This window comes from Phalaenopsis equestris, unplaced genomic scaffold, assembly GCF_001263595.1.
Source record: "Phalaenopsis equestris unplaced genomic scaffold, ASM126359v1 Scaffold000297, whole genome shotgun sequence".
Taxonomy (NCBI): Eukaryota; Viridiplantae; Streptophyta; class Magnoliopsida; order Asparagales; family Orchidaceae; genus Phalaenopsis; species Phalaenopsis equestris.
The window spans coordinates 3415469-3435442 of NW_018164739.1; the positions used below are offsets into that span (position 1 = coordinate 3415469).

Genomic DNA, 19974 nt, shown 5'->3' on the forward strand with positions numbered 1-19974 from the left:
TATATATATATATAATTATTTTATATTTCTAATAATAACGATTTGAACACGAACGAACGCATCACGGTTCGTGTTTGGTTCATTTAACTAACCGAACGAAAAAAATTTCTTCACGTTCGTCTCGTTTACTTATCGAACAAATCGAACACGAACTCATTGATGAACCGAACACGAACTGTTCGCGAACAATGAGCCTTTTTGACAGCCCTAACCGCTTGTGACTATTTCTTCTTTTAAGATTAAATTACTTAATAAATGGAAGATTTACATACATATCACTCAACTCTTATGTGTTTACATATCTACCGCATTATGCCACCCTACTTATGAAAAAAATATTACATCAGGACTCCTAACGTGAAGCTATGTTCGGAGTTCAGTGAAATAGCGTCACGTGGAGGTGACAAAAAAATTTTAAAAAAACTTTTTAACGCAGAGAAATTTTCCTCCGCGTTAATCCACATAATTCAGATGTTATTGTGATTGTATTCATTTATTATTGTATTTTGGGAATATTCCTTGTGTTATAATAATAAAACACATCAATATCACTACAATAACACATGAATAGCGTGGAATAACACGGGAGGAATATTCACCTGTGTTACTGGGCCGGATCACAGGAAAGCACGCGCGTGTCCGCATACGTAGCTCTACATTAGGAGTCCTGATGTAATATTTTTCCCCCTAACTATACATGAAAAGTTATATTTCACTTTTTAAAATTTAAAATATTAGAACTTGATGTGACATGTAAGGTTTGGGAAATATAAATGTAAAAAGTGAAGTTTAGGTTTTATATATGTAAATATATAAGAATTAGGTTGTATGTATGTAACGCCCCTTAATTAATTTAAGGAGGATTTACATTTATACCACACAGTTCTTTTGTATTTATTTATCTCTCACTCAAATTTTATTATTTATTTAACATATTTGTTATATTTTATAAAATATACTATATATTATTATTTGATGACCACTAATCACAATCCAACATTAATCATATTGGTTGTATGATCAGCCCCACTACAAGAATAATAATTCTACTACCATACTTCTTATGTCTAGGACTGTCAAAACGGCTCGTTGTTCGCGAATAGCTCGTGTTCGGCTCGTTAATTTCGTTCGATAAGTTAACGAGCCGAATACAAACTAAGATATGTTCGTTCATGTTCGGCTCGTTTTGGCTCGAAATATTACTCATCAAGTGTATGTATACATACATACATACATACATATATATATATATATAATAGTATTTTAAAAAAATCTAATTGACTACAAGGCTACAAAGATTTATAATCAATTAAAATATTGATTAAGAAAATAGAATAAAAATTATTAAATTAAGTTCAAATAATGTTTTAATATAAATAATAATTTTTAAATCTTGCTCAAACTCTTATTGTCTTATGACTACATGATTAGGGTTGTTAAATTGACTCTTTGTTCGTCAACAGCTCGTGTTCGCCTCGTTAAGCAAACGACGAACACACTTTTTGAGCTCGAAATATAAACGAACCGAACAAGAGCTGAGCATGGCTCGCTCGTGTTCGGCTTGTTTACACCCCTACTTATGTCTATTATATGATACCACAACTGAAAATATTTCAAAATGCAAAAAAAAAAACTTAAATATTGGTGAATGTATGTCTAATGCTCCTAAATAACATATATCGAAAAAATATATATGCATATATGATAATAGTAATAATAATAATAATTGCATAATTATTATTATGCAATTATGATTTCAAGAATTTGCTAAAATTGGTTTAAAATGAAAACCTGGAAGATCATTGATGCAGTAACCCTAAACACATGTCATTTTGCTAAAATGAAATAGCAAAATCTACACACATGCCACACAATTCCAATGTATTTACAAATTTAACTACACAACATTTTGGTGTCATGAACGCTGCATGGAATTATAAATTTCACTTCTAAAAATAAGTATATAGTGATATTTTTTTAATGTAATTTTAAAGACTTAAATGTTATGCGCATCAATATGAAATTTGACAAATACACATGAATTGTGGTGATATGTATGTAGCTAATTGCATCACTAAAATAACCTGTTGACAGCATAAACAAAAAATAGGCAGTACAATGAATTAACCACCACTAATAATAATAATAATAGTAACATGTTTTATGACATATTACAGTAAAAAAGATAGGCATGCAGTGGCCATCATAGACCAAATTATTTAAAATAACTAAGAATGGACTCAATGGCACAAATCAGAAGAACCAAACCAGGGAATAATAACTCCCATCAATAACTTAGGCGTCACCAGCTTGCTTTGCTAGGAAGTGGACTTTGCACTGCTCAACTGTGTCCTCAGGGCTGATTACTGTAATACAAAATGAATGAAATAAATATGAAAAAAATTTGTCAGAACAAAACAGGTTTCAGAATCAACGGAATTGTAAACGAAGATTTACATGCATGCCTCTCTATTGTTGTTATCTATTTGATTTATTTTAACTCCTAAAAATTAATTTTTACATACATACCCACCTTACCGATGCATGAAAAAGTGTATCTCGCTTTTTAAAAGTTGAAATGACGGTATATTTTATGTGATTTGAAAATTTTCGGTAGTATGAATGTAAAAAAGAGAAGTTTATCATGTGGTAGATATGTGAATGCACAGGAATTGGGTGGAATGTATGTAAAATCACCTCAACACATCAAGAGTTAAATTAAACAAAGTTGATTGGCTAAAAGAACCACATTTATGAGGTAATATGTTGCAATTTAGAAGTTTATATATAAATATACCTGTATGGCCCACTGTCCTTTCAGATTCGTAAATCTCATAGTCATTTCCGCCCTGTGAATGAGGGAAAGCCTTTTATCCATAAAAATCATAAAAGAACTAGTAATATTTGATGATAAACTAGAGCGCCTCGTCGAGTGGTAATGAAAACTAATTTAAATAAATTACAGCATTACAGAAGCTGCCTTCTGGGAACATACTTTGTATGGAAGTAGGAGCGTTTAAAACGTTTTTTTTTTTTTATTATTTTTAATATAAAAAGACAACTACCTTAAGCTAAAAGGTCTTATATATTGAAGAAGCAACTGCCTGTTTGTCGTCAAGCCAAACATTGTAAAGGTGAAACTCATGCTTAGTTGTGATATGACTTGAAAATGTATTCGCTTTCTATAATAATTACTGGAAAAAACATTTTAAACAAGAAAATAGAATTAGAAATAAATAAACAACAAAATAAAATATAAAAGTGGTTTTATTTTTTTAAAAAAATATAAAAGTTAATGATGAACAATCACAACCCCAACCCCAACTACTTTTGTAAACTGAAAACTTCAATTTTGTCAAACAGCAAAAACGGTTTTTTTAAATCTTGGATTTGATAAATACAATTTCTCATTAATTTTCTTCTCAGTTTTTCCTTAAATCCTGGATTTAGTAATTCTGGATTTATTTGATTTACTAAAGCAGCTAAAGCCATTACCAGACAAACACTTAATTGTTGGTAGCAAACTATTAAATTTCCAAAAAAAAAAAAAGTCAACAAATTTAGCAAATCAAATGCCAGTGGCTACAAATCCATGAGATTGAAGCTTTCAAGTTCTCTAAGAATATAATGCAGGAATGTGTTACCTTGTATGTTTTGTCACCAAAGAAGTGGATTTCAGGAAAATCTTCGAGGTATCGTAAACAGTAAGTCTTATCCCATCTTTTGGGGAATACCTTCAAGCAAGAAAAAGGTTAAGTAAGGTGGCGGTTGAATGATTTTGCTCCGATTCAAGAGGAAAAATAAACCTACATCAAAACTTATCTGTCCCCCGATAGAAAACGTGAGATGTAAATGTTCAAACTTTTCGCGAAGTACGGAGACCATTTTTGACCGGATGTTGTGAACCTACAGACACTTACGTTAAAGAACCAAACAATCTTCAATATTAATAAGTTGCTGTAATATCAATAAGAATTACAAACTTTATCATATATCTCAAAATCATCACGTTCCTCTTGACTACAGTTGCGTCCTATTGGAGAAACATTTAGCATTCCACTTCTGAACTCTATAAACGTTCCCCTACAAATCAATAAGGAATCCGATGAAAGATCAGTCAAAATGTGTTTTTTTTTTTTTTTTAAGAGTGAAGTTTTCACCAACCTTTTTATTGGAATATCGAGGTCAGCAATGTAATGCAGCGTGAAATTAATAATTTCCTGCATTAATGCATTGATGGGGAAGAAATTCAACATAGGGTATTTCAGGAAAATATAGTTACCCATCTAATCTTTTAACTAAATGGCAAAAGTGGGAAATGCTGTATGAGACCTTGAGTTTTTCTTCACCAAGAAAAGATTTCAAGTTCTGTTGGAAAGAAAAAATTAAACATATATATATATGAGGTTATATAAATAAAACCAAAACATTTGAAGTGTAAAAGAAATCAACAAACAGTAAGAAAAGTGATATAGAATATAATAATAGAGCGCATATAATATTCAAAATTAATTTCTATAGATATGAGATTTTAAATATGTTTAAAACAGAAAAAAAAGCTGCTAGGCAACTTTTTTATCATCCATTTGCAGTGGATTTTCAATGAACCTCAACCTATCATTAGGTGACCCATTTGGACTTGGAAATAATTTCCTGATACCTTGACTATTATGTGAGGGTAAGATTGGAGTTGAGGTTGTCTCTACCTAAAGGCTGAGCTATTCTCTTTAATGCAATGCTATCTAGTATAAACTTATATGACCAGAAAATATATTTGGAGCTTTTACATACATGCCGCATAACTACTATGTATTTACATATCTAAAACCTAAACATTCATATTTACATACATACAACTAAAATCTTTAACAGCACAATATACCACTCACTTTCTTTCTAAAAGTGGAATGCATATTTCCATGTGTAACTTTATGACACCTGGGTGTTAGATATGTAATTACATAAGAATTGTGTGGCATGTATGTAAATTTCCCAATATATGTTTGTGGCTTGAAGGCTTCAACGCTTCACGACTCTAGGCCTAGAAACACTAAGAGAGAAACCAAGTAAAAATGATCGAAACCTAAGGTTGTAGAGTTTGCCCTCCTCTCTCTATCTCTCTCCATTGCTCCCTCTCCTCACAACATGCTTCCATTCAGAGGCGGAGCTAGAAAAAATTTTCAATGGGGACACAAATTAATAATCTCAAAATTATTTTTAATTTTTTATCCGGACTTGGGACTAATATTAATAATTTAATCTTTTGTGTTCATGATTAATATGAAATTAATAAAAATATACCGACCCAAAAATATTAAAATATTATTTTAAACTTTTAATTTTTAATTTAATTTTCTTTCAATTAACTATTATTTTTCATCTTATTAAAATATTAATATTAGTTGAAACTTTTGTATAACTATTCTATTATCAATATTAAAATTATTTTATATTACTAACTTAAAAATAATTAAATTCTCTCAAATTTTTCAAAAGAAATATAACATTTTTATCTAACGCAGACTTATTTTGGAAGAAAGCAAACCTAAAAAATGAAAAAATAAATAAACTAAAAAATACTAAAACTTGAGCTAAGAATCAATGTTTATAATTTAGGATGATTTGCACACATACCACTCAATTCCTATGTATTCACATATCAATCACCTAAATTTCAATTTTGACATCTCACTTTATCTATGAATGAAATGATGTACTTTAGTTTGTAGAAATTAAAATAATGATATTTTTATGTGACAAGATTACTTTGGGTGGTACATATGTAAGAATTAGAGTTTAGGTGTTAGATATGTAATGACCTAGAAATTGGGTGATATGTTTGTAAATATCAGGGAATCTTTCATGAAACGACAAATTACTCCTACTCTTTAAATTAAAAATCATAGCCGCTTCCGTTGAGTTAATATTTGCACACGAGTTTGTAGACTAAAAATGTAAATATATTGTATCTTTGAAAGATTTAATTTAAAATTCAATTTGTGATTTTAGTTATATTATTTCTATTCCGTTGAGTTAATATTAATAATTTTACCTTCTAATTTTAACTAGATTTGTAAATAGCAATGTTGCGGGTGCTATGTTTGTAATTGCCCCATAAGGCATTATATATTTACAGCTTAAGGGATCGAACCGAGCTGAGCATAAATGAGCTCTTTGTTGCAACCTTCACAATTACGCGAGGGGCAGTTATTAAATTAATTTATTGGGCTGGGCCAGTGGCCGCACGGGCCCCACTGCCTCTAGTGTAGCTAGGCCCATGGTTCCCTTCATCCAAAAATATATAGATGTGGGGCAAATCAGCATCAAAGTGAAGGCTTGGACACAAGACTCTCATACACATCAGGTACCTCGAGAAAATCTAGATTTAGCTGGATAGAACTACACCACATTCATCTAACAAACTCCATGCGCTTCAAATTTTGTGAAGGATGATGATGATGATGTGATCTTTCATGATTGATGCAAAGCACTTGTCAAAGATCATGTAATTAGTTTGTACACTTGTTGATGTTGCATGGCATCACTTCTTATTTTCATACCAATATATTTATCTGAAGTGGGACAAAATCCAATGCTTTCACAAGCCTAGAGTGTCAAAAAATGACCTAGCCCAAACCCGACTTGAAGTTGACTCTTGAAATCCAGGTTTGGATTGACCTAACTAACTTTTAGATCAGGTTCAGATCCAGAATCTTGAACTGTTAGTTAATTTTCAGGAGATGTTCGGATTAACCTGCAAATTGCAATTTGACGTGAATTTAAGTCAAAACTTGACCTAAAAATTAAAACCAAATTTAATCCAAACTTGACCCAAATAACTATGATACCGTATGTTAAAATAGTTAATCGGGACGAATCAAAAAATTCCACCTACTTTATTTAAAAGTTGGGGTTTGGGTCATGGAGATTGGCTAGGGGCAAATTTAAGTCAAATCAAACCCAACCCATTAACTAGAATTAACACCAGTACATAACAACAACAACAACAATAAGCCTTTATCTCACTAAGTAGGGTCGGTTACATGAATCCTTTTTCTTCCATTGCGTCGTATTGAATGTCATAGTTTCATTTAATTCTAATAGAATAAGATCATTTTTTATACAATTTGCTCTCAAGTCATTTTAGGATTACCAGTGCCTTTCTTATCATAAGTTGAATCTAAACATCTACTCTCCAACTTTACACATGCCCTAATAATTGCAGGAATATAGAATGAACAAAAGCCTCAAAAGCTCCAGCAAAAAAAAATTAGTATATGTTGTTGGTTCAACAAGTTCGACAGCCAAATCATGCCCTATTTGAGCACAAATTGTGTTTTTTTTAAGATTTTAGATGCGATAGAGCATGTGCACAAATATGCGCACATAATTATACGCTAATATGTGCCTGTGTTTCCAAGCAAAGCAAATGCAACCTTTGGCCTTATGTTATCTAAATTTCGTAGGAGTAGAAGGCAAAGACGACATTTTCAAATTGTACAGAGGTAAGACAACCGTCTATCAACCTGACATTGATAATAAGTTGATTCAAATAAAAATAAACATTGACGTTCATTTTCTCCAGCAAATCTACCATAAAATCTCAATATATGGATAAAACATGCCTCATTATTGGTAAAATTGAATAAAAGATGGTATTCTGGTAATTCTAGAGGCTGGCTTGCTGGACCAATGAGTGAGAAATTTGAAAATGCCTAATTAAATAAATGTGCCACACAAGATACAATATTCTAGAGTTCTTTTGTCACGGTTAAAAGTGTATTTTGGATATGCACTGATCAAATCAAAAACTGAAAGAAAGTTTGCCACATAACAACTGGATTCTTATTTCCCTATAAAGTTCAAAATTCTCAACGTTAATAATTATGTTTTGAATATCACAGCGGTCATTTCAAAAAATTGAATTGTCTTCAAGAAAGTTTATTATATTTCAAAAAGTTACCTGTTTGCCAATAAGTTCACCATTTTTGTAAGCAACAAGGCCATTTTCAGCAAAGACATAATCATAGTCAGTGATAACTGCAAAAGAGAATATTTATCATATCTTAGGCCTAAAATGAAAGCATAACAAAAGATCTATTCGAATATGTCATAGCAACAGGAAACAAAAGAGTAAACAAAATGATGATATGAACGAACAGAAACAAGTAGTCCAAATCAGATAAATAAATGTTGAAATATCAAGGAACGGATATAGCTCTGGCAACGTATCCAGAATTTTAGAACAGTCCCTTTTCCTTTAAAAGTTGGGCCAATTAGTAGACTGATCTCATGATTATGCCAAGGTTGAACAAGAAGCTCTTGATTGAGAGGCCCTTAACTACTTATGGGCTACTGGGAGATTTAGTTTAAAGAAATCCTATTGTATTAATCAATTTGGTGTATTTGGGCCATCTGTTCCCAAACCAGTCCTAGAGTATTTAATCACAATAATAACATTTGAATTTTGGGACATTTACATATATACCACCTACTTCCTATGTATTTACATAGATAACACCTAAATTTTGATCTTTAAATTTATACCACCCAAATCTTTCATATCACATAAAAATACCGCTAAAGCTCCACTTACAAAAAGTTTAAGATACAAAGATTTATGCGCTCCATAATAAAGGTCAACAAAACAATATGTCCCAGGGACTTTTGCTCCTGGAATTTATTCTCATATCCCACAGAAACATGTCAATAAAGAAGTTGTCAATAGTATAGTACACAGTAACAAAAATAATATGTAGACTATTTTGTTTAATTGTGGAGTTTGGCAGTAAATTAAAGGCATAAGAATAGATTAAAATAACTCAAAATTTACTGATTATAGCACAATGTTCGACTTTCTTCGCATCTCTGATAGACCATGCTCTGCTGCACACAGGTTAATTCCAAATAAACCCAAGCACCATTATAAAAAAAAATGGTAAAACTTCCACAAGGTATGGTTCTGAAGAAAAGAAAATCTCTACCAAGCATGGTTATTAGAAAAATCATAGGGAAAATTATATAATTTGGAATGGCATCTCAAAATAATTTACTGATGGCAAATCAGTATTATGTCGCAAATTTTTATTTTGCGGATGTGCAAACCTGACTTTCCAAGCTGCTCTGATATTTTAACCAGATCAGACCCTCCAACAACACCAACTGTAACTACCTGCCAAGCATCAATGCAATGAAAAGATATATGAAATGTTATTCCATTTTCAAGCAGCTTGAGTGCAATAACTAACATATCAAAAAAAGGGTTAAGAAAGTAATGGTTTACCTTCCGTAGGTCTTGCATAAATTCTAGCATCTTTAGAGTTATTGCCTATGATAATTAAAAGATAGATCAGAGATATGGCAATGAAAGACATTGAACAAAATAAATTACTGGACTAGAATCATATTTCTTATATTTTTACACCAAGAATAGCTATAATACTAAAAATGCTAATTTTATTTAGAACCTGACTTCCAATGAGATGATGATATGTCAAATTAAGGTAAAGAACAAGGGCCTAGCGTGAAATGCGCCCTATCAGGAGATGGAAAAATCATGACCCATTCATAAAACTAGAACTTAAAAATCACAAAATCCAAATTTGCAATCTCAGGCATATAGTTGTTCCCCCCGAATAAAGAGCAAACAGCCACCTTAGTGAAAACCTTTATACCTTCCTGGGAGCCGTGAGGGTACCATCAACATCAAACAGCACAATTAGCCCTGGCATCCTCCCAACCATGCTTTTCAACTATCCCTGCCACCATTTCCATCAAAATAAAAAAAACTTAGGGCTTGTTTGGGATTAGTTTTGTTTTTTGTTTTTAATTTTTTTTTTTTTTTAATTATTTTGGCTCGGATGAAACATTTGGATTGAAAGTTAACAGATAGAGAATGCAGGTAGACCCCATTATGATCTCAAGCTAGGGATGTGCATAAATAAGCTGGCCCAAATTGACTCAAAAATATGGGTTCAGGTTGATTTGATTTGTATACACTTTGAATTCAATTTTAGCAAGTAAACGCAATTATTGTTTAGACTGGATTCAAGTTAGTTTAAATAACCTGAAATCGACCCAAGATTAGCCCAATTAATATTTGAGTTGAAGTTAAGCAGGTTTGTGTCGGGTAACTGGATTAAATAGGTTATATTCACAAAAATCGGGTACTGTAAATTATAAAAATTCATGATGGGTGTGTTAATTATAAAAATAGGTCATATTCACGTTAATTGGGCTGTGTAAATTAAAAAAAAAATGCATGATGTGTCAGGTTAGGGTCAAAAATCTCTGAATTAGTATTGTACTTTGCAATTTAACAAAGAAAGAGCCCTCCTAGGGGCACGTGTAATATCAATGAACTAACAAGGAGGCCAGAATCTTAAGGATAAATTGTCTAACTAGATTTGTTGGGGATGATGGGGCAGCACCTCCGAAACCACATTCCAAGGCAATATTGTAGGCATTACAAAGCTAGCAAAAGAGGCACGATCAAGAGCTACAGGATGAAAACACTGATTGAAGTGGGAAGTCCGTTTTCTTAAAAAGCTACAAAAGCTGCTTCATATAAAGAACTTTGCTCTGATTTCTGAAGGGAGGAACACAGTAGTGGGCAACAATGTATTAACACTCAGAATCGAGCATCCAGCATTCAGTTTCTTTCAGCTAGCTCTGAGAGATATAAATGTCAGCATGAGAAAACTTTAATGGAGAAAGAGGAGAGAATATTGAACAAGTTCCCCAGAATTCACTAAGATAGGAAGAGGAATTGAATTGAATGGTGAACCTTCGAGTTGGGTTACTTCAATGATAAAGGATGAAGCTTGGCCTATAGAAAATATTAAATAGAAGAGATGAGACGATACACAATGTTTAAGCGGCTCATTCAACTAGTCCACATCTACTACAAAGTAGAAAAAAGAATGAGATATACTATTCCGAAGGCTGAAGAAGATGAGTACAAGATCTCACGCCCTCTGTACTATTAGCATCTACTTAATTAGATTATAGTGAAGCTAAAGGCATAATCCAAAATTTTGAACCTCACTTATTAAGGCCTAATGGAATGCGATTTATAGTGGAAGCACGAGGAAGAGGCATGTAAATCACATGTAATCTACGATAATCCGGCTGTGCGAACTAACATGACTCTTACAGTGGCAAGAGTATACGAGAAGAGCAAGAAGAGATAGAGAAGAAGAAGAACATGTGCCCGGCACATAGATGTGCAAGAATCCATCATCCGTATAAACTACTCGACGCTGAAACTGTAGCAGTGCCGACGAACACCCATCAGCAGCGATCGGAAACGGGGATGCCAAAATTGTGTGCAATCAACAAAATAGCATAAGAACCCATCTACTTACAATAAAAAAAACATACCTCAAATCTCCCACCTCTACTAGGATGCCGAAAATTCAGGAACGCGAAACAGAAGCAGCAAGAACGAGCTCTTTGCAAAAAAAACAAAATAATAATAATAATAGTAATCGTGAAAATGACCTCACGAGCACGTTGGATCCCCGTTGCCGACCGCCATCTCCGTGAGGTGAAGGGAGAATATATACAGTTGTGCCGGCGCTCTGATGCACGTTGGATCCCCTTCATGCGCGGCACTTTGGATGCTCTCAACTGAGCGGACCCATACTGAGCGCTGAACTGAGACGTACCGCCGAACATGAATCTCGGCTCTTGTGTGTCCATAATTATCATTTATGTTCATCTTCCTCTTAAATGGTAAAAAATATTACATCCGTGCTTTTAATGGCCATCTATAATGACGTGGCAGCCGATGATTGACCTTCCGGGCGTGCGAAAAACTAAAACTAGTTTGTTTATAGAATTCAATTTTAGAACTCTATAGTTCAAATTGAGCTTTTGAGTTTCTGTTTAATTTGAATTTGTTTGTCATTCTTACTGTTTAAGTATTGTTCATGTTTATTTCATATGATTATAATCGAGTTTACATAAGATCATGAGGATTTTAAGTATGGTTTAGTGTATTTTTGTATGGTGTTTGAAATTTGATTCTTCGTTTCATGTGCGTCGAGATAATTATTAAGGGCCTTTACATACATATCACCCAATTACTATGTATTTACATATCTCAAACTTAGAGGTGTACGCACGTTGGGTTCATGTATCGATCCCACAAGGAACGTGTGAATTCCTAAAGTGAAAATTTTCTAGCATATTGGTTTTGAATCAAGTTTGAAGGTTTGAAATTTTGTGATTTTGAAAAGTCGCTAATCCTAATTTTTGAAACAGTAAAACCTATGCTAAAGATGTGAGAATTTCAGCATAATTTTCTGATGCTGGAAAAATTCTCTCATGGATTGCTTATATAGTAATCTAAGTTCGATTAGGTGATTCAAATTGTGGGTGACAATCAGGAGCATATCTTCTCCTTATCCTCTCATGGATGTCTAAGAAGATTTGACAATGAAACATGTTTAACTCCATAGATCAAATGATTAGCCTAGTTTTTTTTATTTTAATACGAGAATGCACTAACCTAAAAGTAATATTTATATTATGATCCATTATATAGATTATATGTCTACTTACAATGATCTATCTTTAAAAAAAAAAGAGAAAGGTATATGTTTTTTGTGAATCACGCCCCTAGAGTTAGAGTCAGGTAAAGAAGAGAAATGAACAGAGGGAGTGGAATAAGTCTGATTTTTTGTAGGGTGAATCAATGAATGATCTCTTTATTCATATTTTTTCTTCATCTTATAAAGGTGTGTTTTGTAAAATTATAGAAATTAGGGAATGATTATGGAAACCATTCTTGATGTCATTAAGGCTCTAATTAATTGTATAGATTTTATGTCATATTTGCATTACAATTTGAATTTTCACATTTCTGGTAATTGATTGTTCTGTTGGCTTGAAGTTGGTCGATTGAGACAACCGGGTGAGTGGTGTATTTGTCCTATGAAGTACGAGTTGGTCGGTTGAGGTGTTCGACTGCATTGAAATCTAACCGGTGTCTTTTGGCATGATCGACTGGAGCAGTCAGTAGTGAGGTGGTCATTTGGTCTGGATACGGGTTGGTCGGTAAAATGTGATCGGTCAGCTTTTTTTGTTGGGTAAGTCGTAGCTCACTTTCTGTTCAACTCAAGTTTTACAATGCTCATGCTCTCGTTTACCTGGTTTGTTTGTCACCTTGGCCAAATCTCTCATTCTTGCAAGGTCTTAGACAAATGTTGTTGCAACCTATGCAGGGTATCTGATGAGACTCACTGTCACGATGATTTAAGCCTCACTTCCGGTGAATCTTGTTGCTACCGAGTGGGAACCATCTTCAAAGCTTAAACCTATTCCAGGTTTGGAGACGCGGCTTAATGCTTGGCCTTGAATCGTCGGTTGATTTCTTACTTCAAGAGAAGGCTTTTTCATCTTAGTCGTTCGTTCTGTTTGAGATTCATATTGGTATTTTTGGTGCATACATATTGGTTCCCCAAGTTTTCTTGCTCATTGATAGTGACAAACATAATACAAATGGGGAAATTATTAAATAATTATTAGCAATAAATTTTTTATTTGATTGAATACAAGACTTCCCTTAGGATTCCATGCCTCGCCTGCTCTATAAATATACATGAACTGAGTCTTGTATCATTTGTTGCAAGTTTTACTTCTTACAACCGAGGTGTATTATGGCTCATAAATCAAGCCAGATCGTTGTATATCTTGAGAGGCTTGTGAGGGTGGGCTTTCAGATTCCCTCTTCTATAAAGAAGAAGAAAGTGGCGACGGAGGAAAAAACTGAGGCCCAAATCTGACGCGGTCGACATAGTCGATTCATCTGACGATGCAGAAGGTCAGTCGATGAATAGACCTCTCCGAGTGGCCTTGGAGTCTGATTTTCGTGTGCATTTTGAGGGACAACAGTTCTTTTCGATCTAGGTGAGTGGTAAGGACCTAAGGGGAGCGGCTGTCACAATCCTTCCGCGGTCACTGCGGCAAGAAAGTGGGGCGTCGTATTGTGAGGTGGTCGTTCCTCTGACCTAGCCTTCAAAATTGCCTCCTCCATGGAGAGATTTGTGATTGAATTGGCCATGTCGAAGGAACAACAAGACGACAGTTTATCAAAGAATGCTATGGAGTCTACCCTTACTGTGGTGGTCGTTATGCAGATTGGAGATGTCGTGCTCCCACGTTGTCTGCCTCGACAATTCTTCAACTGCCTGATCCATCATTCGTGATAGATCTCCGACTGGGAGGCCTTCAGGGTGAGCGCAATCCTCCGATATCATAGAATGATGGGCAGGAGAGATCGGATCGTTACTGGGGTTGGTCAGCCCTTTCGAGGGACTCGTCAGGGGTTCAGCTGCAAACCTTGTGTAGGAGCTGTCTACTCACTTGGATGCTGAAGTAGCGGTTATGCGGATGGAGCTTGTCGCTTTCTAAGGCAAGCTAAACAAGGTGTTGTTCGAGTTGGAGGTACTCCATAAGATGTCAGATATGGTGAAGTTCAACTGAGAAGTTGATCGGGTAGATTAGGTTAAGTTAGGTGGATAGATGGTTCTCCGGAAGTTAAGGGGGCATGTCCCCTCCGAGGTCTTGGAAGACCCCTTTATAAAACACTTTGTTTGAGGATTGTAATAATATTATTTGCAATAAAATGATAGTTTAATGAACTATTAAAAGACGTTTAGTGTGATACTAATCATTATGTGATGCTTCATCTAACGCGTCCGCCTTGTAAATAGGAGAAGGGAGTGTTTCTTTTCACTTTACTTGTTTTTAGTTCCATCTTTTTTCTTTGGTTTTCTCTTCTTCTCTGGTCCTTCAGCTAGTTTTGCTCTTGTCTCTTGAGATGACCCTCAAACATTCACCAGTCTTGTTTAGCTCTGCGAAGGGAACTGACCCTTCGTCTCTGACAGAGAACGAAGTAAAGGCTCTACAATGAATGTATGCTCTTGACGAGAGCATAGGTCTTCGAAAGCTGCATGGATCAGCATGAGCGATGGATCCTCAAGGAAAAGACCTGGTCTTCTATCGAGACTAGTTTAAACGTGGCCTCTGATTGCCCCTATTCCACTAGTTTCAGAGCATCTTCATCGGCTACAAGCACGAGTGATGTTGAACTCCATAGCCTTAATCATGACCTTTGTTCTTTTTTGTCGGTGAGAGAATCTTGCATGGTCGATCGAAGTCCTTAGATACTTGTTCTCATTCTTGTTCGACAATGAGGGCCATGCTATATTCTTAGCGGGTAAAGACCTCCGCCTAATGGTAGTGAAGAATAAGATAAAGGATTGGAATAAAAAGTTCCAGACCAATTCCTATTCTGGCACCCGGGGAATCCGGGTCGAGCCATTAGGGTGAAAGGTGTCGAAGCCAAGGTCTTTTTTAGAGAGCATGACCGTTGCCTTGGAGTTGCTGGCTCTCCATCGTCTCTCAATTCCTCAATATACCGCTACGACGACAATTTTTCGTGTGTGGCAAGTAAAATTACAGGGAGCAGTGATGTGACTCGCATATTACAAAGGAGGTACGAGCAAGGGTGGCAAATGAAAAGTTGGCATCCAAGAAGCATCCTCAAAATGAGGTAATCTGGTAGCATGGCTTCAAGTTACTGTGTTTCTCCGGCTACTAATAATGTTTCAAAACAAGGTGACCAGTAAGATCACTGTTATTGCTTGTTTAATTTAATTTATTCACATTCTATTTAGGGCTTTCAAAAAAGCTTATTTGAGAACAATTTACATTCAATTTGTTAAATAGTTTATATGAATTAACTCTAAATAAATGAATCAAACACTAATAATTTTTTAAGCTCAAATTATAAATAAACTCTACACGAACAATTTTTTGTTTAGCCGCGCTCAACTTAGCAAAAATATATATTTATATAATAATATATTTTATATATTTAAATTTAAATTATTATAACTTCTTTGATTTTATTTTTTTTATTACATAGGAATGATGCGAGTTTGAATCTAGCACCAAACATTTATTTTTAAATTAATCTAAACAATCTAATTTTAATATATTTGTATGAAAATTTTACATACACATCACACAATTCTAGCATATTTATATATCAAACACATAAAGATTTACACAGCACATTGAGATCACAAGTCTATATCATCAAAATGCATATTTTACTTTTCAGAAGTAAATATTAGTATTTTCAATATGATAATAAAGACTTGAGTGATACAGAGAGAGAGAGAGATACAGAGAGAGAGAGAAGAGAGAGGGAGAGAGAGAGAGAGAGAAGAGAGAGAGAGAGAGAGAGAGAGAGAGAGAGAGAATAACATGCTGACAAATGCTCATACAATCTAAAATGAATGCTAGTCTGCTTACAGAAAGCTTTTGGATGCATTACACACCACATAATTCTTTTATATTTACTTAGTGCACACCTTAACTTCAATATTTACATGTGGAAACTTTAACACCATGTAAAAAATTAAGACTTGTACTAATTTCATAAAAATGAAATACATTTTTCTCATGCATAGACTTATTATATCAAAAGTGCTATAAATGTAAACATCAAATTCAGGTGTTAGATAAGTAAATACATAAGAATTGTGTGGAATGCATGTAAATTTCCCAAAAAAAATATGTTACAAAGTTCAGAAACACATTATTCTATGAAGAATGGGAACTGCTCTAATGCTGCCAAATGTTTGGTTTTTACATAACAACCACTCAAAATATTGAATATTTCATTTCAGGCACTCAAACTTTAAATATAATATTTTAACCACTTTTTTCATTATAACCAGCCTCCATTACTCACAAATAAAAAATTTTGGATGGCTAAGGTGTTATATTTAAAATTTAGGTGGTTAAAATGAAACATTTAATGTTTTGAGTGGTGGTTATGTAAAAACTCCTTTTATATTTTGTAAAGGATAAATGAAACAATTGAACATAATAAAAATTAAAAAAAAAAATACAAAAAATTTAAATTTAAAACTAAGAGCTTTCTGCATGGCTGACTACAGAGGAGGGAGGATCAATTTCCCTGCGTGAAACTTCCCACAGTTGTTGTTCAATGCCCAACTTTCTCAGTTCTACTAGTCCTCGCTCCACTGAACATAAAAAGGAGGATACATATGTAAATGCTTTGCACTTAGGTAAATAAAAAGGAGGATATATATGTAAATGATTCACATTTTGATTTTATTTTTCATATTTTGAGTTTGATAAAGTCATTATTTAGGAGTATGAAAAGATTTCTAGAGTTTGAAATAAAAATTAATGTTTCATTGCATTCAACTAAATGATGGATTTAGCAAACTTCATTCATTTTTCAGAATATAATTGAAAAATTAGAATAAGAAAGGGCATTAAGAAGTAAAATACATCTGTGACAATAAATAAATAAATGTAAATCTGATGTCACTAAAAAAAAATCTGTATGATTAGACACCAATTTCAATGCATATTAGAGATGATAATTTTTAAAGTTAAATAAAAGATAATCAAGGCTATGATTTTAGCAAACTTCATAACAAACTAAATATCTTGACAATACGAATCCAATGGTGCTAAAAGAGATTTTATAGAGGTCCAAATGAGTTTGGATCAAGCACTAAATGTATGGTTGAATGCTCTGAAGTGTTAATTAAAATGTCGAATGATCTTTAAATTTAACGTGATCGTAATCAAATTGAGTGTCTTGATGAGAAGACTATAACTATAATAAGTCTAAGATCACTCAATTCTAACGTCAGTACAACACTTGAATGCTAAGAAAATGATTTATGATTCAAAGAACCAACACAGACCACTGATGAAGTGTCATGGGGTTTTAGTAACTTGGCATAAAGGAGTGAAAATTTGAGAGTCGAGTTTACATTCTAAGAAAGAAAAGATGAAGCCAAAAACCACTCACGATCATCGCCAACCACTACTCAAATGTGTTGCAGCTCACGAATTATGTTCCGGATGTTGTTGATTGATCTATGTGACTCATTTAACACTCTATAACTCCATCTTCTCCAGTTGGAGAGAAGAGATAAACCCTATAATTTGAAATATACCATCGATTTACTCCGACTGGCCCAGTCCCATGATTTTTCCCCTTGCTGGGGTTTCCACCTAAAAATTATGCCATCTTTCATCAATTCTATTTGTGCGTATGCTAGATATTTCTACTGAGCTAAGATTGAATTTTTTCTTGGCATCGAGAATTTTCTAGCACGAAACAAAATCCAATAATTTTAAAACTCATTTTCATGTGATTTTTTTTCCCCAATATAACTTCCATCTTCACGCAACCAAATGAAATTTTATATGGAAGGAGAAATGGTCAATTTTTCCTGCATTATAAAACTGCCCATGGCCATTAAAGCAGAAAAAAAGAGAGCCAATATACGAAATTTTCTTCAACAAGTTATAGGATAAATACACTGTTCTATCATAAACTAAGTCACAGTTATATAGCAGAAAGAATAATTCAAAAGTTAATCCTAAATAATTAGATAAAGTTCTTCGACCTTATTATTCCACTAAACGCTATTTCTACTGATTTTAAACAACTGCCGGAACTTCAAAATACCCTTCATCATAATTTTTCCGAAGGAATGTACTTTAGAGTAATCAATCATAATTATTTTGAAATAAAGGTATTTACATAAATACCAACCAATTCTTATGTAATTTAATATCTAACAACTAAACTTTACTTCTTACATGTCTATCAACCAAATCTTTCGTATGACATAAAAATACGACTATTTTAACGTTTTAAAAGTGAAATACACCTTTTCATGCATAGGTAAGGTGAGATGCAGGTAAAAATTGAAGTTTAGGGGTTAGATATGTAAATACAAAGGAATTGAGTGGAGTGTATTTAAACCTTTCTTAATTACATTGCACTCAAGTTTAAACAATTCCAAATCTGTGGACGTCATTCTGCTACAAAACTCATTACCAATGCCGCCTAAATTTTTTCTCCTGCTACTAAATCGAAGTGCATCAGATAATACAGATTACAGAAGATCTACCAAAATCATAAGAATTTCTTAGCGTCAGAAAAAAGTAATTAAAAAAAAAAACAAGGTTGAAAGTAGAAATTTGAAGTTACCATCAACAGCATCATGAGAAGTTGGTGACTGGCTCATGCGACTGATCCAAAATTGCAGGCGTTCTTCAGCAATATCCTCTTCAACACCATGATTCTTTGCACGTCTCCAAAAATATGCAAGCCATGCCTGAAGAAAATAGAATCATTTCTAAGTTATAATTGCAATTTTAAGCTAAAAATTAGAAGCTCTATGTAAAGTTTGGCATTTTACATAATGTTATTGCTCCAAAAAAAATAATCTGGCATTCTGACATATAATCAAAGAACTATAAGATAACTATAAGTAAATTTAAGAAAGTTATACATAAATAACACTCAAATTTTATTTATTTACATATCTAACATCTAAGCTTCAATTTTTTAAATAAGTGCCACCTTATCTATGTATAGAAAGGTGTATTTCACTTTTTAAAGGTTTAAATCATGGTATTTTTGATGTGATATGAAAGATTTGGGTGGTTTGAATGTAAAAAGAAAAATTTTGGTGTTAGATATGTAAATACATAAAAACTGGGTCATATGTATGTAAATGCCCCTAAAATTTAAATATATGGGCACAATCATGTCTCAAGGCCAAACTTATGATTTCATAAATAACAGACTTGTGTGATGTTGAGCATGAATTATAGTACTAGCTCGAAAAAAAGTCGATCCAAAATTTTGGCTCATGGCTTGGCTCGTTATTTCGATCCAAGTGAGCGATGAGCGATTAACGATCTTCAAGCTAATTTCACAACTCTAACATCACTAGGACTGTTAACGATCTGATTTCGAGCCGAGCTGGCAACGGCTTGAAATCGATCAAGAAAAATTTGATCCAAGGTTTTGGCTCATAGCTCGGCACATTTATTCCAATCCAATCTTCATCCGAGCCAAAATTCAACTCAACTTTCAAGCGATTAACAATC

General features: G+C 33.5%; 2 protein-coding genes across 7 annotated transcripts in view; both read right to left on the reverse strand.

Moving 5' to 3' along the window:
- Positions 1-2119: 2119 nt before the first annotated feature.
- Positions 2120-11718, reverse strand: LOC110025294 (phosphomannomutase). Of its 3 annotated transcripts, none has more exons than XM_020725710.1 (12): positions 11503-11588; positions 9675-9758; positions 9284-9328; positions 9106-9172; positions 7964-8040; positions 4333-4368; positions 4165-4220; positions 3984-4083; positions 3811-3906; positions 3645-3734; positions 2798-2849; positions 2120-2366 (listed from the first exon to the last, which is right to left on the reverse strand). In XM_020725710.1, the coding sequence occupies exons 2-12, from the start codon at positions 9741-9743 to the stop codon at positions 2296-2298; spliced, it is 759 nt and encodes a 252-aa protein (XP_020581369.1). In that variant the 5' UTR covers positions 9744-9758; positions 11503-11588; the 3' UTR covers positions 2120-2295. The 3 variants fall into 3 exon arrangements, with proteins under 3 accessions (XP_020581369.1, XP_020581367.1, XP_020581366.1); XM_020725708.1 differs by having other exon boundaries at positions 11383-11583; XM_020725707.1 differs by lacking the exon at positions 9675-9758 and having other exon boundaries at positions 11503-11718.
- A 4822-nt stretch (positions 11719-16540) lies between these two features.
- The window catches only part of LOC110025248 (coiled-coil domain-containing protein SCD2-like), a 43658-nt gene continuing 40224 nt past the window's right edge, over positions 16541-19974 (reverse strand). The window contains exons 16-17 of one of the 4 annotated variants that reach the window (XM_020725602.1): positions 19067-19193; positions 16541-17066 (exon numbers count right to left, since the gene is read on the reverse strand). In XM_020725602.1, the coding sequence (XP_020581261.1) occupies positions 16951-17066; positions 19067-19193 (243 nt within the window). In that variant the 3' untranslated portion in view covers positions 16541-16950. Of the gene's footprint in view, positions 17067-18855; positions 18940-19066; positions 19194-19974 lie in introns of those variants that run through there. The other 3 variants (XM_020725607.1, XM_020725604.1, XM_020725603.1) reach the window with 3 other exon arrangements.

Coding starts and splice junctions, on each gene's coding strand:
- LOC110025294 (XM_020725707.1), bottom strand. CDS start 11,712: ATGATAATTATGGACACACAAGAGCCGAGATTCATGTTCGGCGGTACG. Junction 8,041..9,105: donor AGAGCAGCTTGGAAAGTCAG/GTTTGCACATCC, acceptor TCTCTTTTGCAG/TTATCACTGACTATGATTAT. Junction 3,735..3,810: donor GGGGACAGATAAGTTTTGAT/GTAGGTTTATTT, acceptor TCTTGCTTGAAG/GTATTCCCCAAAAGATGGGA.